The 19651-nt window shown below is 46.6% G+C and overlaps 3 protein-coding genes across 5 annotated transcripts in view; 1 reads left to right on the forward strand and 2 right to left on the reverse strand.

Annotated features, from left to right (window-relative positions):
• Positions 1 to 138: 138 nt before the first annotated feature.
• On the reverse strand, positions 139 to 15727 carry Znf174 (zinc finger protein 174). 2 transcript variants are annotated; one of them, XM_048331735.1, is made up of 4 exons: positions 15706 to 15727; positions 6927 to 7332; positions 4906 to 5128; positions 139 to 3457 (listed from the first exon to the last, which is right to left on the reverse strand). In XM_048331735.1, the coding sequence occupies exons 2-4, from the start codon at positions 7326 to 7328 to the stop codon at positions 2859 to 2861; spliced, it is 1224 nt and encodes a 407-aa protein (XP_048187692.1). In that variant the 5' UTR covers positions 7329 to 7332; positions 15706 to 15727; the 3' UTR covers positions 139 to 2858. The 2 variants fall into 2 exon arrangements, with proteins under 2 accessions (XP_048187692.1, XP_048187691.1); XM_048331734.1 differs by lacking the exon at positions 15706 to 15727 and having other exon boundaries at positions 6927 to 9082.
• Positions 3446 to 19651, reverse strand: part of Znf75a (zinc finger protein 75a) — a 63474-nt gene continuing 47268 nt past the window's right edge. For both annotated transcript variants that reach the window (XM_048331725.1, XM_048331723.1), the window contains 2 exons: positions 13719 to 14198; positions 3446 to 3455 (listed from right to left, as the gene is read on the reverse strand). In XM_048331725.1, coding sequence (XP_048187682.1) covers positions 14145 to 14198 — 54 coding nt within the window. In that variant the 3' untranslated portion in view covers positions 3446 to 3455; positions 13719 to 14144. The remainder of the gene's footprint in view (positions 3456 to 13718; positions 14199 to 19651) is intronic.
• On the forward strand, positions 17044 to 18073 carry LOC125340297 (olfactory receptor 15). Its single transcript, XM_048331742.1, has one exon. The coding sequence runs from the start codon at positions 17082 to 17084 to the stop codon at positions 18018 to 18020; it is 939 nt and encodes a 312-aa protein (XP_048187699.1). The 5' UTR covers positions 17044 to 17081; the 3' UTR covers positions 18021 to 18073.

The following is a 19651-nucleotide window of genomic DNA, read 5'->3' on the forward strand; positions in this document are numbered from 1 at the left end:
GGTCCAGAGGCCTTTCTCTGGACACTGGACTGTTACTGACCCCTTGTCTGAAGGTGAGCCTTATGCCAAAGGAGAGCCAGGCAGACAGACAGAGGCAAGGCAGTACCACACATCTCTTGGAAAAGAATCACGTCCACATGATTTTGCCACATTTATTCAAGGTCCACAATTGAACAGGTACACAAAAACACTTAGACAACTTCTGATCTGTAATCTGAAGAAGAATTACACGCATTGGTTCTATGAAACACACTTAGCAGCAAAAATTCTCATTTAAGGACAAATCCCCAGGCCAACCCTATAAGAAAAGTGGGACTCTGTGGTCCTTGTTTTTCTCCAGATCCTCTGTTACTCAGAGTTGACAGGTATGGGGGGGGGGGTGAATTATGCTCTCCCCCATATTCCTTTACATCCTAATCTCTGGAGCCTGCAAATGTTACCTTATATGGCAAAAGGGTTTTGGCCTGTGTTTAGGATCTTGAGGTGGGGACATTATCCCAGTGGCCACAATCTAATCCTAACAGTCCTCTAAGAGGAAAGCAAGGGCCAGAGAAGGTGATATGATGGCAGGTGAAGGATGAACTTAGAAGATGGACAAAGGGGCTTCAAGCCAAAGGATGCAGGTGGCCACCTGCTGAAAAACAAGGGAGCAGGTCACCTCTCAGAGCCTCTAGGAGGGACCAGCTTTGCCCATAGCTTGATTGGGCTGAATGAAAGGGATTCACATTTCTAACTTCCAGAACCATAAAGGATGTTTGTGTTATATATTAAGCCACCAAGTTTTGCAACAACGGAAACTAACCACAGACATGATTAAGACTTGGAAGTAATTAAAAGACAACAGTGAAATAGGCCTGGAGTATGGGAGTGGATAGGACAAGGCAGGTAGAATGAGCAATGCAGGCCCTGGCCAGGATGGCTGTAAGACAAGACATGGGGCAGGCAGAAGATTAAATTCCTCCACGATTTAACACAGTAGGTGTGAAGGAGCCTTTCTAGGAGCCTCTAGGGCTGCCAGAAGCTAGGAGGAAGGCCACTGGCCTTTCAGTTTGACACTGACTAAAGGCAGAGATTCGGTCCGTGCATTCTACTGTCGCATCACTGTGTCTTACGCAGTCAGGCAGAGGTTGGCTCTGATGGCAAGAGCCTCAGCCATTCAGTTACTTTGTCTTGGCTGGCTGTGGGCTAAATCCCCAAGCTAAAATAATGGTACACAAGGTACTGGTCTTGAAAGAGAATGAGAGCACCACCGACTTGCTGGGAAGATGACTGTGGTGCTATCCTGTGCACTGGAGGTCACTCAGCAGGATCCTGGGCCCCAGCTACTAGAGTCTAGGAACAACCCTCTCTTCCTGGAGTCAGCAAGTACAAAATGTAACTAGGAATAGTCAAATACCCCTTAGGAGGCAAGACTGCTGCCAATCTGAGCACCCCTAGGAATCTAGTGTGTGTATGTGGGGGTGTCTCACCCAAGTTTGCTGCTGAGTCTCCTTGGGGTTCTGTGGGTGGGTATGGGTGTGTGTGCTTGTTTTGGTTGTACTAGGGTTTGAGCTCAGGCACTGCACTCATTTGAGCTACGCCCTCAACCTTCTTTTCAGTAATTTTTCAGATTGGATTTCATGCTTTTTGATCTGAGGCCAGCATCACCCAGTGATTCTCTGCCTACTAAGTAGTTGGCATTACAGATGTGTGTCACCATGCCAGGCTGCAGGCATCTCTTGACATACAGGAAGGATAGAGTGGGAGTGGCAGAAATGAAAGGCAAAGGGAACAGTATATAAAGCTCCCTCACCCCCCAGAAATACTAATGGTGTATAGCTGTCCCTCAGCAGAAGGGGCAGAAGAGCACAGGCCGCAGCCCTGAGGTATCTGGCCTGAAGCTGGAATTACACACTGATTAGACTTCCTTCTACTTTAGGAAACAAAGGGTGGGATTAGAGGGTTTCTCGGGCTTATTTCCACAAGTAACATTTTATATAAATATACTTTGTCATTTTAAACATGGCTATTGAGGTATGATTTATATATCATAAAATTAACCCATTTCAATGACTTTTTATAAAGTCACTGGGTTGTGCAACCACTACTGCAATCCAATTTTAAACACTGTTATCACTCCAGCCATTTTATTCTTAACTCTAAATGGCTCACATGAAAAAGAACAGGCAGAATTCCCCTTACATCTCCACAGTAGTATTTGTCCACTACTTGGGTCTCCTTGACTCTCGGGTCTGCAGTTGCAGCTGCTGTGTGGATTTTCTTTCTCTAACTTCAAGATGCTTTGCTACTAAAAATCCTCAAATGCAAGCTTTATATTTTCTAAAGGCACCACCTACCTGCTTGGAAATTCTCTCTTCACACAAACATGTATAGTCTCACTTAATTTGTTCTTTGATAAGAACTGTGAGGAATAACAGAGGGGATTTATTTCCTGATGAACACTGCTTTGGGATAGGTGAGCTGCTCAGGTGAACAAATGAAAATAATTGTCTGGAATGACAGCAAATGTAAAATTGCTTGAAATTTACCCTTTAACCTACTTTAGAGGATAAATAAAGCACGAGGGAGGAGAGGCCACCTGCAGAGTCATCCTAATTCTCCCGAGTTCACTCATCACTCAGCAGAGACTAGTTCTCTATCCCAACTCCAGAGCTGGCATCTCCACCCAGTCACCACGCAGGCACAGACATGGCCAGGTCACCGCAGCCTCTTCTCAATTCTTCACATCACACCACACCCTGAGGGCCACTTGCTCTCTCTTGGTAAGTCACACTGACTGACTGTGATTTACATGCAAGCGAGGGGAAGGAGCGACCTCAGCTCAAGGCCTCCCCTGGGACCTGAAGCGATAATGCCTTTCAGTCCCTGTGGTGGAGCCTGTGGTGCTGGTGGAGGTTTGAGCTTTGGCGAAAGCTTTTCCCACACTGGCCACATTGGTAAGGCTTCTCCCCGGTGTGGATCCTCTGGTGTAGTTTCAGGGTTGACTGCCGCCCGAAGCAGTTCCCACACTCCCCGCAGGTGTAGGGCCTCTCTCCTGTGTGCACTCTCTTGTGTCGTTTCAGCTCTGAATTCCACGTGAAGCTTTTCCCACAGTCGTCACATTTGTAAGGTTTTTTCGGCGTGTAGGTTGGCTGGTGAGTGAGACGCTGCAAACGGCTACTCAGGGTTCTTCTGCCTCCTTTGCTTTTCTTCAGCTCCCTCAGTGGGTGGCTTTTGATGGGGTTGCTGTATTCCAGTTCCCTGCGATGTCGCTTGTAGGGAGCAAATGGCTTCTGAGCATTCGAGGGACTGACCTGCCTCCCAGACAAGTGGGCTTCACTCAGGTTTGCCCCTCTTGGTTCCGGGCTCTGCACACTATTCCCTTTGGATCTGCTGGCTGACACTGCGCCTGGCTTCGTTCCTTTAGCCCCCTCTGGTTGTGGGTTCTCCTTGTTGTCACTTTTCATCCCAGAGTCCTCTATAATACAAAAAATTAAAAACACACTCCATTTTATGCACTTAGAGTAAGAGTCAGAGTCATAGCATGCACTGTGATGTTTCTCACAGACCCTCCATTGGCAGCTTGCATTAGAATCCTCTGGGGGCAGGCAAGCTTCTAGACCCTCCCTCAAAGCTCCTGAACCGGAATCTTTTGACAGTTTGGCTAGGAAATTTTCACAGTTAATGGGTTTAATATAAATCAAAAGATTTATATTGATGTTAAGAACCAAGCAGAGCTGGGGATATGGCCTAGTGGCAAGAGTGCTCGCCTCCTATACATGAAGCCCTGGGTTCCATTCCCCAGCACCACATATATAGAAAACGGCCAGAAGGGGCGCTGTGGCTCAAGTGGCAGAGTGCTAGCCTTGAGCAAAAAGAAGCCAGGGACAGTGCTCAGGCCCTGAGTCCAAGGCCCACGACTGGCCAAAAAAAAAAAAAAAAAAAGAACCAAGCGGGGCATAAAAACCCGTAATCCTAGCTACCTGGGAGGCAGAGGGCAGAGGATTGTGGATTGAAGCCAGCTCAGGCTGAAATAGTTTCATAGGACTCCATCTGTGGTGGGACACAGCTGTTAGCCCCAGCTCCAGGGAAAGCACACGGGGGAGGCTAAGTAGCACACACCTATTACCCAAGTGGCAAAGGTAAGTACAAGGGGAGAATGGTAGTGCCAGCCAGCCCAGACATAAAGTGACACCCTATCTCAAAAGCCCTGATTTCAGACCCCAGAGCCACCAAAAAAAGTTTTTGTTTTTTTTAATCTGGGAAACAAATTCTCCAGACCCTTTCCTCTTCCCTATTTTTAGGGAAAGATGTAGTAGGAAAAGCAAACCCATAAGATCTGAATGTCAACTAATGAATGAAAGAAAGAAGACAGTTGAAATAGAATTAGTGCCCTAAAAAGAAAAAGATATAGGGAAATTAGAATCCTCACCTTTTATTGGTGAGAATGTGAAACAGTACACTGCTTTGGAAAATGGTTCCTCACAAAGGTTGAGCATAGATTGCTCTATGACCTAGACAGTCTAGTCTGGGGTACATCTATACCCTAGAAATGAGAACATATATCCACACAATTGCGCACAATTGTTCATGTTCTGTCATGCACTACATTATCAAATATTCGTTAACAGAAAGTTTCTTTGTTTGTTTTTTTTTTGCTTTTTGTTTTTTTTGCTAGTCCTGGGGCTTGGACTCAGGGCCTGAGTACTATCCCTGGCTTCTTTTTGCTCAAGGCTAGCACTCTGCCACTTGAGCCACAGTGCCACTTCTAGCCATTTTCTATATATATGGTGCTGGGGAATTGAAGACAGGGCTTCATGTATATGAGGCAAGCTCTCTTGCTACTAGGCCATATTCCCAGCCCAGAAAGTTATTTTTAATATACTTCTTAGTGTTGATGAAAGAGAGTGAAAAGACAGTGTTTACCTGTCCCAGTTGGTTTGAGGGCTGGCTCTTGGAGGACTGAGGATTTCTCCCAATGATGGGGGCTAGGCATGTCATGAGATACTTCCTGGGAAGAATCCTCTGGAAAGCTCTCCTTGAGATCTCTTGTAGGAATTTGTGGTTGAAATTCTGGCAGTTCCTGATCACCAAGCTGAGCTCCAGTTCTTTCCAAGAGCATCTTCTGCCCCTGAACACAGACAGCCACCTAGGAAACAAGCCCCATCTGTTAATGCTTCCCCACGCACTGCAGTATAATCCCTTTACATTTGGGAACTCCTAATGATGGCCTAGAGACCACTGAGGCCCTCCCTCAGAGGAAGCAAAGGAAAGGGCCACAGAATGACAAGAATAAGGCTGCTTCACACCAAAGGTTGCCCTTAAAGCTTAGGCCCCAGGTCAGAGTCATCTGGGAAGAACACAACTACCAGGGTCAGTCATTACACCAGCCCCTGCTTGCTGTAGAAACAAGGAACAGCATGGTGAGACACCCTGAAGATCACTCTAATCAATTGTTCTTCTGAAGGCTCCTCTGGCAGACAGGTCCCATAGCACTAGGTGTCTAAGAACTGCCCTATCTGTTCACTGTCAGGCTTCATTTTCCAAAGCACACCTTGTTTTCTTCCTGCTGAAGTCTCTGACAGGGGTCTGCCTTGGAATGGGGTAGAAAGGAATAGCAATACCAGGTTAGCTTCACTGAAACTTCCAGATTCAAAAGCAATGTGGCAGATACTTCATAGTATCTGCTATGCTTCCTAGTATCAATCAACAAATTGAACAAAGTAAAATTCTGCCAATCAACTCTTATCCAACAGGTAGATACTGCCTGCTAAGAATTCTCATTATAGAGAAACTTGCAGAGGGATAGGCCAGGGAAATCTTTTTTTTTGGCCAGTCCTGGGCCTTGGACTCAGGGCCTGAGCACTGTCCCTGGCCTCCTCCCGCTCAAGGCCAGCACTCTGCCACTTGAGCCACAGCGCCGCTTCTGGCCGTTTTCTGTATATGTGGTGCTGGAGAATCGAACCTAGGGCCTCAGGTATCCGAGGCAGGCACTCTTGCCACTAGGCTATATCCCCAGCCCTAATTTTACATTCTTGAATCTCTTTTGTGAAGATTTCCCTGGCCGGGGCTGGGGATATACCCTAGTGGCAAGAGTGCCTGCCTCGGATACCTGAGGCCCTAGGTTCGATTCCCCAGCACCACATATACAGAAAACGGCCAGAAGCGGCGCTGTGGCTCAAGTGGCAGAGTGCTAGCCTTGAGCGGGAAGAAGCCAGGGACAGTGCTCAGGCCCTGAGTCCAAGGCCCAGGACTGGCCAAAAAAAAAAAAAAAATGTAAAATTAGCCTGGCACCAGTGAATCATGCCTGTAATCCTAGCTACTGAGAAGGCTGAGATCTGAGGATCACGGTTTGAAGCCAGCCCAGGCAGGAAATCTTTTTTTTTTTTTTTTGCCAGTCCTGGTGCTTGAACTCAGGGCCTGAGCACTGTCCCTGGCTTTTTTCTGCTCAAGGCTAGCACTCTGCCACTTGAGCCACAGCACCACTTCTGGTCTTATCTATATACATGATGCTGAGGAATCAAACCCAGGGCTTCATGTATATGGGGCAAGCACTCTACCATTAGGCCATAATCCCAGCCCAGGAAAGTCTTATCTCCAATAAACTTCTCAGAAAAAAAAGCCAAAAGTGGTGCTGTGGCTCAAGTGGTAGAGCACTAGTCTTGAGCTGAGAGGCTCAGGGACAGTGCCCAGGCCCTGAGTTCAAGCCTCGGGACTGGCAAAAAAATAAAAAAGAATGTAAAACTATTTCTGGGTACATGAGGTCCTTACCAGATGTTTTTGGGAAAACTGTTAAAATTTTCAGGGGAAGAGGTCCCAGATACAGGCTGGACACAAGTTCTAAAGCCATCCAGCCCTTGTAGATAGGGATGGATACTGATACTGAAACAAAACACTACCCACATGGGAAAGAAATACTGGGAGCCAAAAGCCAGGCCCTTTCTTACCCACTGTTTTGGTTTTTTGGATGCTCTGTTAAAATCCTCCACCAGGGTCACGATCTCCTTGCTGCTTTCTGGACATCGATGCCGGACCCGAGCCTGGATCTCAGGGGGCAAGATGATTAGGAACTGCTCCATCACCAGGAGCTCCAAAATCTGTTCCTTGGTGTTCAGCTCTGGCTGGAGCCACTGCCGACAGAGCTGTCGCAGCTGGGAAAGTGCCTCTTGGGGTCCAGACACCTCTTGATAACGGAACCGTCGGAAGCTCTGGCGGGAGAGCTCAGGATCCAGGTAGATTTTTTGCTGACTAGGCACCGGCTTGTCTTCTAGCTTTGTTATGATGTGTCGCTCTTGCTTGGAGGAAGCCTGAGTGTTGGAGCTCAAAGTTATTTCCATTTTAGCTGCCATTTTTCTGTGTGTGTGGGGGGCGGGGGGAGAAGGTTGTCAGGAAAAACTACTCTCTCCTTGTAGACTGGTCAAGCCTTTGAGATCATGGCCCTGTAAAAGTATCTCCGAATGCTAAAAAGACGACAGTAATGAAGTTCCTCAGAGGATGGATGCAGAGAACGGGCCTTCTTATTTGCCAGCCATTACCCAAACTCTGAAGACAGCACCGACCCTCGGATTGGAAAGAGTCTGTCAGTCCTTTAAACTGTCTTCCGAAGGAGAAAAGTCAAGACAGGTCACCAGGAAAATACTTCTTTTATTTCGGTACCAAGCGCCCAGGGTCTCATAAGAAAAGAGCAGAACGATCTAACGGGACGGCAGAAGAATACCCAGGAAAAGTTGCAGCTGTCTTACAGGTTGCTGGCACCAACTCCTCGGGCTGACAGCGACCCCGAGCTCCCAGCCCAGAGCGAAAGCTCGGAGCCGCGGCAGGCCAAGGCACAGACCGGGGGTCGTGAGTGCGCGGTGCTGGAGGCGCCACAGGCCCAGTCGGCCTGGGCCTGACAAGACCTGACGGGACGGAGGCGCAGCTCGGCAGTGAGGCCAGGTACGACCGAGGGCTGACGCCCACAGCACGACAGTCCCGAGCAGTGGAGGGACCCGTGCCCACCTGCGGCCCACTCACCTCTCCGAGGCCCGGGACCCGGAACTCAGGAGTGGTGGCCAGGGGCGGGGCCGGACCGCTAGCCACGAAAACGCCCACTGTGGGGAGGAGCCACCCGTGTGAGAGCCCGCCCCAGACCCCAAGGGATTGGCTTCTCTGCACTATTCTCCCCTGCTCATTGGTTGTACGGGCTGTCAAAGTCGCGGGCCACGATGGGAATTGTAGTCTAGTAACTCAGACAAGGAGCGTGCGCAGTGGGCGGTCTTCGCCTCTGACGTTCTGCCCTGTAGCTAAGGGAATTTGGGGAGTTGAAAGCAAGTCCTCCACTTGCTAGTGGCCCTGTCCCTCTCCAGTTGGAAGTCCTTTGCTGAGGGGAGACTCAGGGGGAGCTAGAGCGCCTGGCCGCGGGTTGACCTCTTCCTTGACCCTACTCACCTCAATCACGTCGCCGAGTGGGGCTCCCAGGACACCCGACCCCATCACCGACTCAACAGGTGCTTACTGAGTGGAAAACCGACCAACCCACGCCCCATCCTCATTCTACATTTCCCCAAGTGCGCTCGGGCCATCAACAGAGTGGAATAAGTTGAGAAACCTGCATGTTGAATTTTGGCAAAGAATGGGATTTGAGGGGTCGAGTGAGTTGCTGGCTCCGCCTTCAGCAAGAAACCGGAAGAGCATCTATGATGCTTCTGCAGCAACTCTCAGTGTACAGGATGTAAGGAGAGCATGTGCAAAGCGAGACTGCAGGTTTGTGTCCTGGCCTTGCTGCTTAGTAGCTACACTCTGTAATGCTAGCAAGAATAGGCAATTGCTTTTGTTTTCCTAAAAGGACATGCTGAAAACAATAGCCTTGATTTGTCTATCTCTACCTCCTCTGGGCAACGAAAATGCAAACTTTTTTTTTTTATCATTTTGGTCATTTTTAATTGTACTCTCCAGTGATGTTGACTGTATTCACACTGTTGGGAAGGCTAAATTATTTTTGTACTCTTTGATGAGTCGTAGGGCTTGAACTCTGGGCCTGGGCACTGTCCCTGAGCTCTTCAACTCAAGACTAGTATTGCTCTACCACTTTGAGCCACACGGACACTTCCGGCTCTCTGATGGTTAATTGGAGATAAAAATCTCATGGACTTTCCTGCCTGGGCCGGCTTTGAACTGGCTTTGGACTGGCTTTGTGATCACAGATCTCAGCCTCCTGAGTAGCTAGGATTGCAGGTGTAAGCCATCTGTGCCCAGCTAAACCCACTTTAATATTGTATTTAGGAGTATGTCAGTTCCTGTGTAAAATCCAAATCTTGAGCAATAGGATCATATGAGATTTAGTAAGTATTTCAAGTAATTGAAACCCAAGTCAAACCAATTTTTAAAATCTGCTTTATGCAGGGCACCGGTGGCTCATGCGTGTAATCTTAGCTATTCGAGAGGCTGAGATTTGAGGATAACAGTACAAAGCCACCCAGGGCAGGAAAGTCCATGAAATACATTTCCAATTAACCACCAGGAAACCAGAAGTGGAGCTATGGTTCAAAGTGGTAGAGCGTTAGCTCTGCTCAGGGACAGTGCTTAGACTCTGAGTTCAAGCCCCACGACCAACTCAGAATCTGATGGTCCCTGTTGTCATGTGCCCACTCCTAGGGCAATTAATATGCCCCCAAAGCCAGTGAAGCAGAGGGGCTCTTTCACAAGTGAAGTTAGCACTACCAGGAAGAGGGGAGGAGTGCTGGAAGCTGAAAAATACAGCAAACAAAAACCTTATTGACTATTTGTGCGACACACAGAGACAGAAATCAGCACATATAGGGCACAGAGAGAGAGAAACCAGCATTTCTGGGACACAGCAATGACTTGGAGGCCTCCAGCCTGTGCTTCAGGCAGTTCTGCTTCGGGGGATTGCCATCCATCCCCAGACTCCAGGAATGTGGATGTGAAGCCGAGGCCTAAGATGCATTCCAAAGAGTAGATCCTGGAGCTGATGGTTTGGGAACAGTTTCTGACCACCTTGCCAGAGGAGATCCAGACCTGGGTGAGGAAGCAGTATCTGGAAAATGGTGAGCAATGTGAACAACAGGTAAGAAAATCAAGTTGGAAATTGGGTGTTTTAGTCCTGTTTCTGGAAGTGCTTTGGCATGAAATGAATAGTATCCCTTAGCCACAAAGTCCTGGTAGGTTTGGTTGGTCCTATATCCTTATTGTCTAGGTAGAATTTCTCATCTACAGCTATGACTGCTGCTGCTATGAGACTTGGGATTCTGCAACTGCCCAAGACAGGACTGGGGACCAGGCCTGTGTGCTGAAGGGGAAACAAATATGATAGAGATGAATAAAACCAGTTTTAGATTAAGTGCCAGAAAGGAAATAGACAAGTGAGGTGTTATGAGAAAAGCCTCTCCTGGGGCTTGAAATCAGGGCCTAAGCACTGTCCCTAGATTCCTTTTGCTCAAGGCTAGCACTCTACCACTTGAGCCACAGCACCACTTCTGGCTTTTTCTGTATATGACTTTTTCCTGTGACTGAGGAATCCAACCCAGGGCTTCATGCATGCTAGACAAGCACTCTACCACTAAACCACATTCCCAGCCCCACTTCTAGTTTTTTGGTGGTTAACTAAAAATAAGAGTCTGATGGACTTTCCCACCCAGGGTGGCTTTAAACTGCTATCCTCAAATCTCCTGCTCCTAAGTAGCTATGATTATAGATCTAGAAACTTTCTTGAAGATTCCAATGACACAAATGTAACCATTGTAAATTAAGAAGATTCAGTGGCATTTAGTACATTCATAATGTTGTACAACCATCACTTTATCCAGTTCCACTGCTCTTTGTAACTCACCACCCTGAAAAAAGCAGTAAAGGGAAAGAAACAAGGTTACACTATTGGATAATACCCAATCTGATTCCCAAGTAACTCAGTGTAACCTCTAGGATAATGTTTTTAGGCATTCTCATGTCACAATCAACTCCATCCTTCTAACTGACCCCCTCTTGTTCTCAGTGGTTTAAAAGCAGCATAATATTTGATAAGTTTATAAAGGAGCACAGACAGTTTTATAAGTTTCATAATTTCTAATGAAAACAAGGTGCTTCTCCTTCTCCATGTCCTTAGCCTTTGGTTGCAGCTCTCTTGATTAGAAATTTACTGTTCATCCAGGACTCTGTGGTGTCCTGCAAAGGATCTAAGTGTAGAATCTGCTTCATGGCAAGACAGGCAGAGAAGTCAAAACAGACAGTAACTTACAGGGGTGGGGGGAGAGGAAAAGGTCTGTTTTGGGAAGAGTCTGAGCCTTTACTGAGAAGTAACGTCAAAGGAATAAGACCAGTTGCTCCAAGATCTGACCAAAAGAAAAAAATAGATGAGCCTGGTGCTGGTGGCTCAAACTTGTAATCCTAGCTACTAAGGAAGCTGAGATATAAGGATAGCAGTTCATAGCCAGCCTGGACATTTAAGACCCTTATCTCCAATTAACTACCAAAGCACTGAAAGCACTAGAAGTAGAGCTGTGGGCTCCAGAGGTACTAGCCTTGAGCAAAAAAGCTCAGGGACAGCATGACCCTGAGTTCAAGCCCTAGGACGTACCAAAAAAAAAAAAGAAGGAGGAGGAAGGAAGAAAGAGTGAAAGGAGGGGGAAAGGAAAGAAGGGTATAAATAGTGCCAGAAACCAAATTTAAAACTTCTGGTCTAGCCAAACATAAGTGGCTCATACCTTTTAATTCTAGCTGAGCGCTGAGGATCGTGGTTAGAAGCCAGCCCAGGAAAGAAAGTCCCTTGAGATTCTTATCTACCATCCCCCCTCCCCCTGCAGAAATGGAGCTGTGGATTAAGGAATAGGGTGCTAGCCTTGAGCTGAAAAAGCCAAAGGAGAGCACCCAGGCCGGGCACACACAGGTATGTAAGATTTTACTTGCTTGCTGCTTCCACTTCTGATCGGACAGAGCTGTAAGATCTGTCTCGTTCCTGGATTCTTCCTGCTTCTCCCCCATTTCTGGCCTGCGGTGCCCTCTCCCCATTTTTCAAGTGGTTGGGGTTCTCTGTAAAGCCAAGAGTCCCCAGGGTTAGTTCTGCATCTAAAGGAAAAGTCCCGAGGCCTGTCTCCACCTTCTGGAAGCCTTCCAATCAGATGAGCTCCTGGCCTTGTCGGTACCCCTCCTAGAGGGCTCTTTCTCCCCGTCCCGCTAGTACAACGAGGTTTCCAGCAGGTTTACTCATCAATCTGGGGCTTTCTGGGAGCAAGCAGCTGATCCGCGGTGTCTTCGCAGCCTATGTCCCAAGGAGTCGGCATCCACCTTGTCAAAGGTTTTGTCTGGGGCACGAAGGGGCCGGGCTCCACAGGGCGATGGGCCCGCCCAGCCGGAAACCTCTGGTCTCAACCAGGGGCCCTGGATAAGGGCTGTGGGGCACGGGGCCGAGTCACCTTCCCGGAACCCAGCTACAAAGAAGAGCCGGTGAGCCGCAACATCCCCGCCATCCGTCCACCTCCACCTGGCCTTGCCGGAAGCTCCATCACCGAAGCTGCCGCACAGCATGCCGGAACTAGAGAACCTGCGCGTGCGCAAAGGCAGTATTCTACCCTCCCCTCCCCCCCCCCGCCACTGGTGGGGCCAGTGCTGCCTTAATTGGCTCTCTCCCGCCACAGTTCCGCCTCGTTTTCTGCCAAGAAGGACCTGCAATTCTCCTTGCGTAATAATTTAGGAACAATCAAAATCTCTGAGAACCCATCTACACATTAGGTAATCCCACCTACAACTTTATTATTTGGAGTTCGACTAACGTGCGTTAACAAACCTAGGCTGGGCACAGACCTCTCTAACAGATGAGGTAAAACGAGAACGTCCTTGCTCTGTCTGTACCGAACATACTTCCACACTGTATTATGAACTGCCCCTACGAAGCTGACTCAGTTAAAATGACTAATAACAATAAAAAAAATTAGAGGCCCTTCCTTAACTAATTTTTTCCAAGACGGTTTTTCTAAACATTACATAAGTGCCACAAAACATTTAATTGGGATATTCTGGACATATTTTGAAATGAATGCTGGTGGATTGGGTTGTGGACTGCAAAAATGGCCATAAAACCAAGGTTTCCACATGCAATTCTTATCTCATTTTGCTCCTGCTCTATCTGTCCATCAGTCATTTTTGGATTAAAAAAGGATTTGAATCAATTAGGTTATAAATGGAGAGGGATGGGGTGTAAAATATAAGAGTGACATCCTTTAGCAAAGTCCTTTTCCTTAATTACAATATCGAGAAGTTTCCTAAGAATGTTCATTGTTGATTTTTATCCTTATATTTGAAAGCTATTACTGCTTGTCAAAAACCTTTTAACAAAGTGGTGCTGTGGCTCAAGTGCTATTGTGCTAGCCCTGAGAAATAAGAGAGGAAAAAGAGGCCAGGGATAGTATCCAGGACCTGAGATCAAGCCTCAGGACCCAAACAACATCAAGAACAACAAAGAACCATTGTAATCAGTGGCTTACAATAACTAAGTCTTAACCAGGCACTGGTGGCTCACCCCTGTAAATCCTAGATACTCAGGAGGCTGAAATCTAAGAATCACAGTTAAAGCCAGCCTCAGCAGGAAAGTCCAAGAGAGTCTTATGTTCAATTAACCAATAGAAAAATAAAAGTGGTATAGTGGCTAAAGTGGTAAAGCCCTAGCCTTGAGCTGAAGAACTCGGGGACAACACGCAGGACCAGAGATCCAGCCCCACAACAGAACAAATTAAAAAGAAAAACAAAACACATAGTCACAGAGTATTCCCAAATAGTCAAATACCTAACACCCAATGGTAGAGTATTTACATGTCACTGACCAGCTTCTTTTGTCATGTATCCCCTGCACAGTCAAAGGCAAAAACTTACTGTATTGGGCCTTACATGCCAGTGGTCCAGCAGTCAGGAGCTAGTGTTAATGCTCCAAAAGTACAGTGTCAGGATCACTCAGTCTTAGCGGCTCCAGGGCCTCAGTGGCTTGCTGGTGGAACCTCCCAACTGCAGGGCTGGCAGCTCCCCAGCAATCTCAGTCCTTCACTGCCCCTCACCTCTAGAGTCTCAGCCACCCACCTTGCCTCATCTACTCACCACTTCTGCAACACTTCATAGTTTCTAGTCTCTTTCTTGACACTCTGGAACTCCTCAGCTGGCGTCAAGCTAATACTACCGGGCACTCAAGTTTCCTCTGAGCATCCTTGTCTGCATTGGAGTTTCTTGAAGTAGCTGAGCTGTTTCAGACAACAAAGCCTTAACAGTTTGAAGTAACATTTTTTTTTTTTGGATAGTCATGTGGCTTGAACTCAGGACCTGGGTTCTGTCCCCGAGCTTTCTTGCTCAAGGCTGGCATTCTACCATTTGAGCCACAATTCTGCTTTAGTTTTTGGGTGGTTTATTGCAGATAAAGAGTCTCAGAACCTTTCCCTCCTGGGCTGGCTTTGAACCATGATCCTCAGATCTCAACTGCTTGATTAGCTAGGATTTCAGGCATCAGCCACTGGCACCTGGCCAAAGAAAGAGCTTTTGATCAACAGCTGACACTCTCTACAAAAATGGCCACACTGGAGGCTCATTTGCTATAGGACTTCCAGAACGCTGTTGTTGACAGTCCCACTGAATTGGGAACCACTGCAGGCAGCAACATAGCTTCCTATAACCTGGGGGCAGCTGCTTAGTAGTTCTCCACTGTGCAAAGCTCAAAGAACCAAATGTTGTCTGTTTTCACTTGTATGTGAACACAAAGCCAAAAAACATACCATTTGGGGGACATGTCCACACATAAATATACTATCCATAGCTACATAGATGTATATACACACATGCATGCACAAGCACATGATTCTAACTAAGTATGAAACTATGTAGGATAATGAGAAGAAGAGAGGTAAAAGGAAAGATAGAAGCCAGGGCAGGAGGAATACAAAACAATACAGATGGTTCTTCTAGACATGTCTGGAATACCATAGTGAAAATCCATGTTGTAAAAATACACACCCAGAAGCACACCCCCCCCCCCATAGAGGGAAGACAAGAAAGCAAAGCAGGCTCTGTTGGGATCTGGGTCAGGGGTATCATGGAAGGGGTGAATGAGGATGACTATACTGTAAGTAGTTGATTTGCAGGTGTGAGAACAGAACAATGAAGCCTGTTGAAACTGTTTCAGGAGTGGAATAAATGAGAGTCATAGAGGGGTGAGGTTACAGAGATAAACTGTACATGGGAAATGTCACAATAAAAATCCCTGATCAACGAATGCATGCTAATAAACAAAGTTCAATGAAAGACCATGTTGGTTCTTCTGGGACACAACTTTCCTGCTTTCTGGCCACATGAGCCTTTTGTGTTAATTGCCTGGGGGTGGAGAGAAGGTGGCTAAGAGTCCCTCTAAGTCCCACAGCACCAACCCCAAGAGCCAGGCCCCTGGGCAGTAGACCAAGGCTGCTCAGGCCAGCACCAGGATAAAAGCCAATGGCCTGCCTGACTTCTTATTCTGAAGTTCCACATTGGCCCTCTCCATCCACCCAGCACTGAAGACAGGATGGAGGAATCCAGAAGTCAAAGGTATAATTCCACAGACAACTCCTATGCTTTTATTACTGTAGAATCCAGAGTAGAAGATATGGAGGCAGAGAGGTGCGGGGACGGTGGGGAAGGGGTGGATGGAATCAGGGCAAGGGAGAGGAGAGCAGATGGCAAAAGGGGAGTGTTAAATTCATGATTTTTTTTCTTTTCCTAAACTGTGTGTGTGTGTGTGTGTGTGTGTGTGTGCCTGCCAACGTCTGTACTTGCTAGCCCAGGAGCTTAAACTCAGGGCCTGGGCACTGTTCCTGAGCTTTGTTTCACAGTAGCACTCTACTACTTGAGGCATAGCTCCATTTCTGGCTTTTTTGGTGGTTCATTGGAGATAGTATAATAGAGTATCCATTAGAGAGAGAAAAGGCCTTGAAAAACAGCCCACTTGCTGCATACTAACATGAAATTGCAATTCAGAAGCTTTGGTTTGGTATTTATTTCCTCCTGCACTTGCTAAGCAGATATTCCACTCCAGAAAATAGCCCTTGTATCCAAGCCCTGCTGGCTCAATCCTGTAATCCTAGCTACTCAGGAGGCTGAGATCTGAGCATGGTGATTCAGAGCTAGCCCAGGCTGGAAAGTTCATGAAACTCTTTTCCTTCATGCCAGTCATGGAGTTTGAATTCAGGGCCTGGGCACTGTCCCTGTGCCACTTTTGTTCACATTTAGCACTCTACCTCTTGAGCTGCAGCATCTCTTCTGTCCTTTTCTGCTTACCTGGTACGAAGTATTCCAATCCTCGGTTTTAGGTTCATGCACAGTGGGCAAGCACTCTACCAACAACCACATTTCCATGAGATTTCTGTCTCCAATTAACCACTACAAAATTGGAAGACGCACCATGGCTCAAAGTGGTAGAGGGCTAGTCTTGAGCAAAACAGTTCAGGGACAGTGCCCAGGCCCTGACTTCAAGCCCTATGACAAACAAAAAGAAAAAAATGAAATAGCCCTTGCTTTTCCATTTTGTCTGCTTTTTTTTTTTAAGCTAAAACCCTGCTGAGCAACTACAAATCCACACACCCCTGAACTGAACAATGCAGGAAGGACAGGGAACAAGGCCTGTTTCTTAACCAGGAAGGGATTTGAGGTGCTAAACTCATGATTAACAGGAGATGGTAAAACAGATGTTAGGAATGATTTAGAGCAGAAAGATGAACTGATTATGAAGTTGGTATCTTAATTCATCAATGCTCTCATGTCTTACAAGAAACGAATAAGCAATCACCTCTTCCTAAGGGATTAAACAGAGGTAAGAAGAGGAGGATCCTCCCACATCCTCAACATCCCTGACTCAACAGCATGATTTCACTGCTGACCTAAAACAAAAGTCAAAGTAATGTTCTTCCTTTACTCCTGAGTGGATTAAGATGCCAACCTCATAATAAAAACTTCAATCTCCAGGATCAGCACAACAAAGAAAGAGAAAGAATTCTCACACAGCCCTTAGCCATTTTCTGACACAGAGCCTCCAGGAGCTTCTTCCCTTGCTTCCCCAAAGTTTCCCCTGAAGAGAGGCTTCAACTGACAAAAGGCAACCAGACATGGAAGGGGGCAGCAATGGCTCCTCAGAGAGCTTCATTCTGCTGGGTATATCTGACCACCCCCGGCTGGAGAAGATCTTTTTCATAGTCATCCTCTCCTCTTACTTGCTGACTCTCATGGGGAACTCAACCATCATCCTGCTGTCCCGCCTTGATGCTCGACTCCACACACCCATGTACTTCTTCCTCAGTAACCTCTCCTCCGTAGACCTTGCCTTTACCACCAGCTCAGTCCCCCAAATGCTGATCAATTTATGGGGGCCAGACAAGACCATCACCTATGGTGGCTGTGTGATACAACTCTATGTGTTCCTTTGGTTGGGGGCTACTGAGTGCATCCTGCTCGTGGTGATGTCATTTGACCGCTATGTGGCAATCTGTCGGCCTCTGCATTATCTGACAATCATGAGTCCTTGGTTGTGCTGGCTTCTGGCTGCCTTTTGCTGGTTGGGAGGCTTGGGCAACTCTGTGACACAGTCAACACTCACTCTACAGCTTCCATTTTGTGGGCATCGGAAGGTGGATGGCTTTCTGTGTGAGGTGCCTGCCATGATCAAACTGGCCTGTGGAGACACAAGACTCAATGAGGCTGTGCTCAATGGTGTCTGTACCTTCTTCACAGCCGTCCCACTGAGCATCATCCTCATCTCCTACTGCTTCATTGCTCGGGCAGTGCTGAAGATCCGCTCTGCAGAGGGACAGTGGAAAGCCTTCAATACATGCCTCTCCCATTTGATGGTTGTGTTCCTTTTCTATGGCTCAGCCATCTATGGTTATCTGCTTCCAGCTAAGAGCAGCAGCCAGGATCAGGGCAAATTCATTTCCCTCTTCTACACTGTGATTACCCCCATGGTAAATCCTCTCATCTACACCTTACGAAACAAGGAGGTGAAGGGAGCACTGAGAAGGCTGCTGGGGAGAGGAAGAGAATCTGGCTGAGAGAAGAAGTGACTCCTTTCTGTTTTCTTGCCTCATTATCTCTCCCTTCATTTTCTCAATTTCTCTGGCCAGATGAACAGTGTAATACCAACCATGGTAAGACCAAGGCTTCTTATGAACAGTTGGGACAGTTCTGAACTGTTGGGAGATAGCTAGTGTTATTCAATCCATTCTATATTTATTTACAGAAATCTTACTATAGACTTCAGGTTAAGAGGAACGATAGGGGCTGCAAAGGTGGCTTAGTGGCAGAGTGCTTGCCTAGCATGCGTGAAGGCATGGGTTTGATTCCTCAGTCCCATATAAATGGAAAAAGCTGAAAGTAGTGTTGGGGCTCAAGTGGTAGAGTGGTAGCTTTGGGCAAAAAGAAGCTAAGGACAGTACTCAGGTCCTGAGTTCAAGCCCTAGGACTGTGAAAAGTATTAAAAGGAAGAGACAGAGAGCCAGCAGATAGGTGGTCCAGTGATCTGAGGGTATTGTTAACAGATTTGTTATACTGATTCTGTCTTTATTGTCCACATGTAATTAATTATCGGTTGTACAGGGTTTTGGAATTTTCCAAATGTGTAAGTTTCACTTTTTAAATAGTATGATTCCATGAAATCAAGTCATATATGAGCATCCTATGAATTCTTTAACAATTCCTCTTTATATCTTATCCACTCACTATTATTGTTCACCGCATTCCACCCATCTCTCTCTGCTGCTTGAAAACCTTCTACTATAGGTTTATAGCCAAAGTTCCCTTCTGTCTAACCTGACATTACAAAAGAAATGTGTACATTCATGCAAATGCACATTTGTGTTCCCCAAGGAGCTTAATCAAAAGAAAGCAAAGTAAAAGTGGATATATTTGCCATCTATTGCAATTCCATATGAATTTTAGGGCTTGCTTTTTTATTCCTTTTTTGGTATTGTGCTTGGGTTTGAACTCAAGTCCTGGGCTCTGACCCTAAGCTTCTTTTCTCTACCAATTGAGGTACAGCTTTACTTCTAGCTTTTTTGGTGCTGAATTGGACGTAAGATTCTCATGGACTTGCCTGCTCAGGCTGGCTTTGAATTGAGATCCTCAGACCTCAGCCTCCTGAAAGATGAGGATTACAGGCAAGAGCCACTGGCACCAGGCCGGCTAGCTTTTCCATTTCTACAAAAGAGGTTGTGGCATTTTTCTGGGGAAGGGAGGCTGATAATGGAGCGTGAACTCAGGGCCCAGTATTTACTAGCAAAGTGCTGTCCTACTGGAGCCATGTCTTGGCCTTTGTTGGTATTTTCTTGGGGATTACCTAGAATGTACAAATCATTTTAGGTCCTATTGTCATCGTAACAATACTAACTCTTTCAACAAATGAACATGGATGTCTATTCATTTTTTACTTCTTTACTTTGTTTCAGCTCTGTTTTATAGTTACCAGTGTACAAGTAATGAAATCCATAACCAAATTTATTTTCAACTCCTAAATTCTTTTCAATGATAAGTGGAATCATTTCCCTAGTTTGCTTTTCAGATTGCTCATTGACAGCATAACAAAACATGCCCGTTTTTCTGTGTTGACATATCTTGCACCTTTGCTGGATTCAGTTGCTAACTCTAATTATGTCCATGAATGCATTAGAATTTTCTGCATATAAGA

This window comes from Perognathus longimembris, chromosome 23 (assembly GCF_023159225.1).
Source record: "Perognathus longimembris pacificus isolate PPM17 chromosome 23, ASM2315922v1, whole genome shotgun sequence".
NCBI lineage: Eukaryota > Metazoa > Chordata > Mammalia > Rodentia > Heteromyidae > Perognathus > Perognathus longimembris.

Excerpts from the sequence above, each read along its gene's own strand:
- Znf174 (XM_048331735.1), bottom strand. The coding sequence starts at position 7,328 with ATGGCAGCTAAAATGGAAATAACTTTGAGCTCCAACACTCAGGCTTCC. Across the intron at positions 5,129-6,926 it reads CCAAAAAACCAAAACAGTGG|GTGGCTGTCTGTGTTCAGGG; the intron begins GTAAGAAAGGGC and ends CTTGTTTCCTAG. Across the intron at positions 3,458-4,905 it reads CCTCAAACCAACTGGGACAG|AGGACTCTGGGATGAAAAGT; the intron begins GTAAACACTGTC and ends TTTGTATTATAG.
- LOC125340297 (XM_048331742.1), top strand. The coding sequence starts at position 17,082 with ATGGAAGGGGGCAGCAATGGCTCCTCAGAGAGCTTCATTCTGCTGGGT.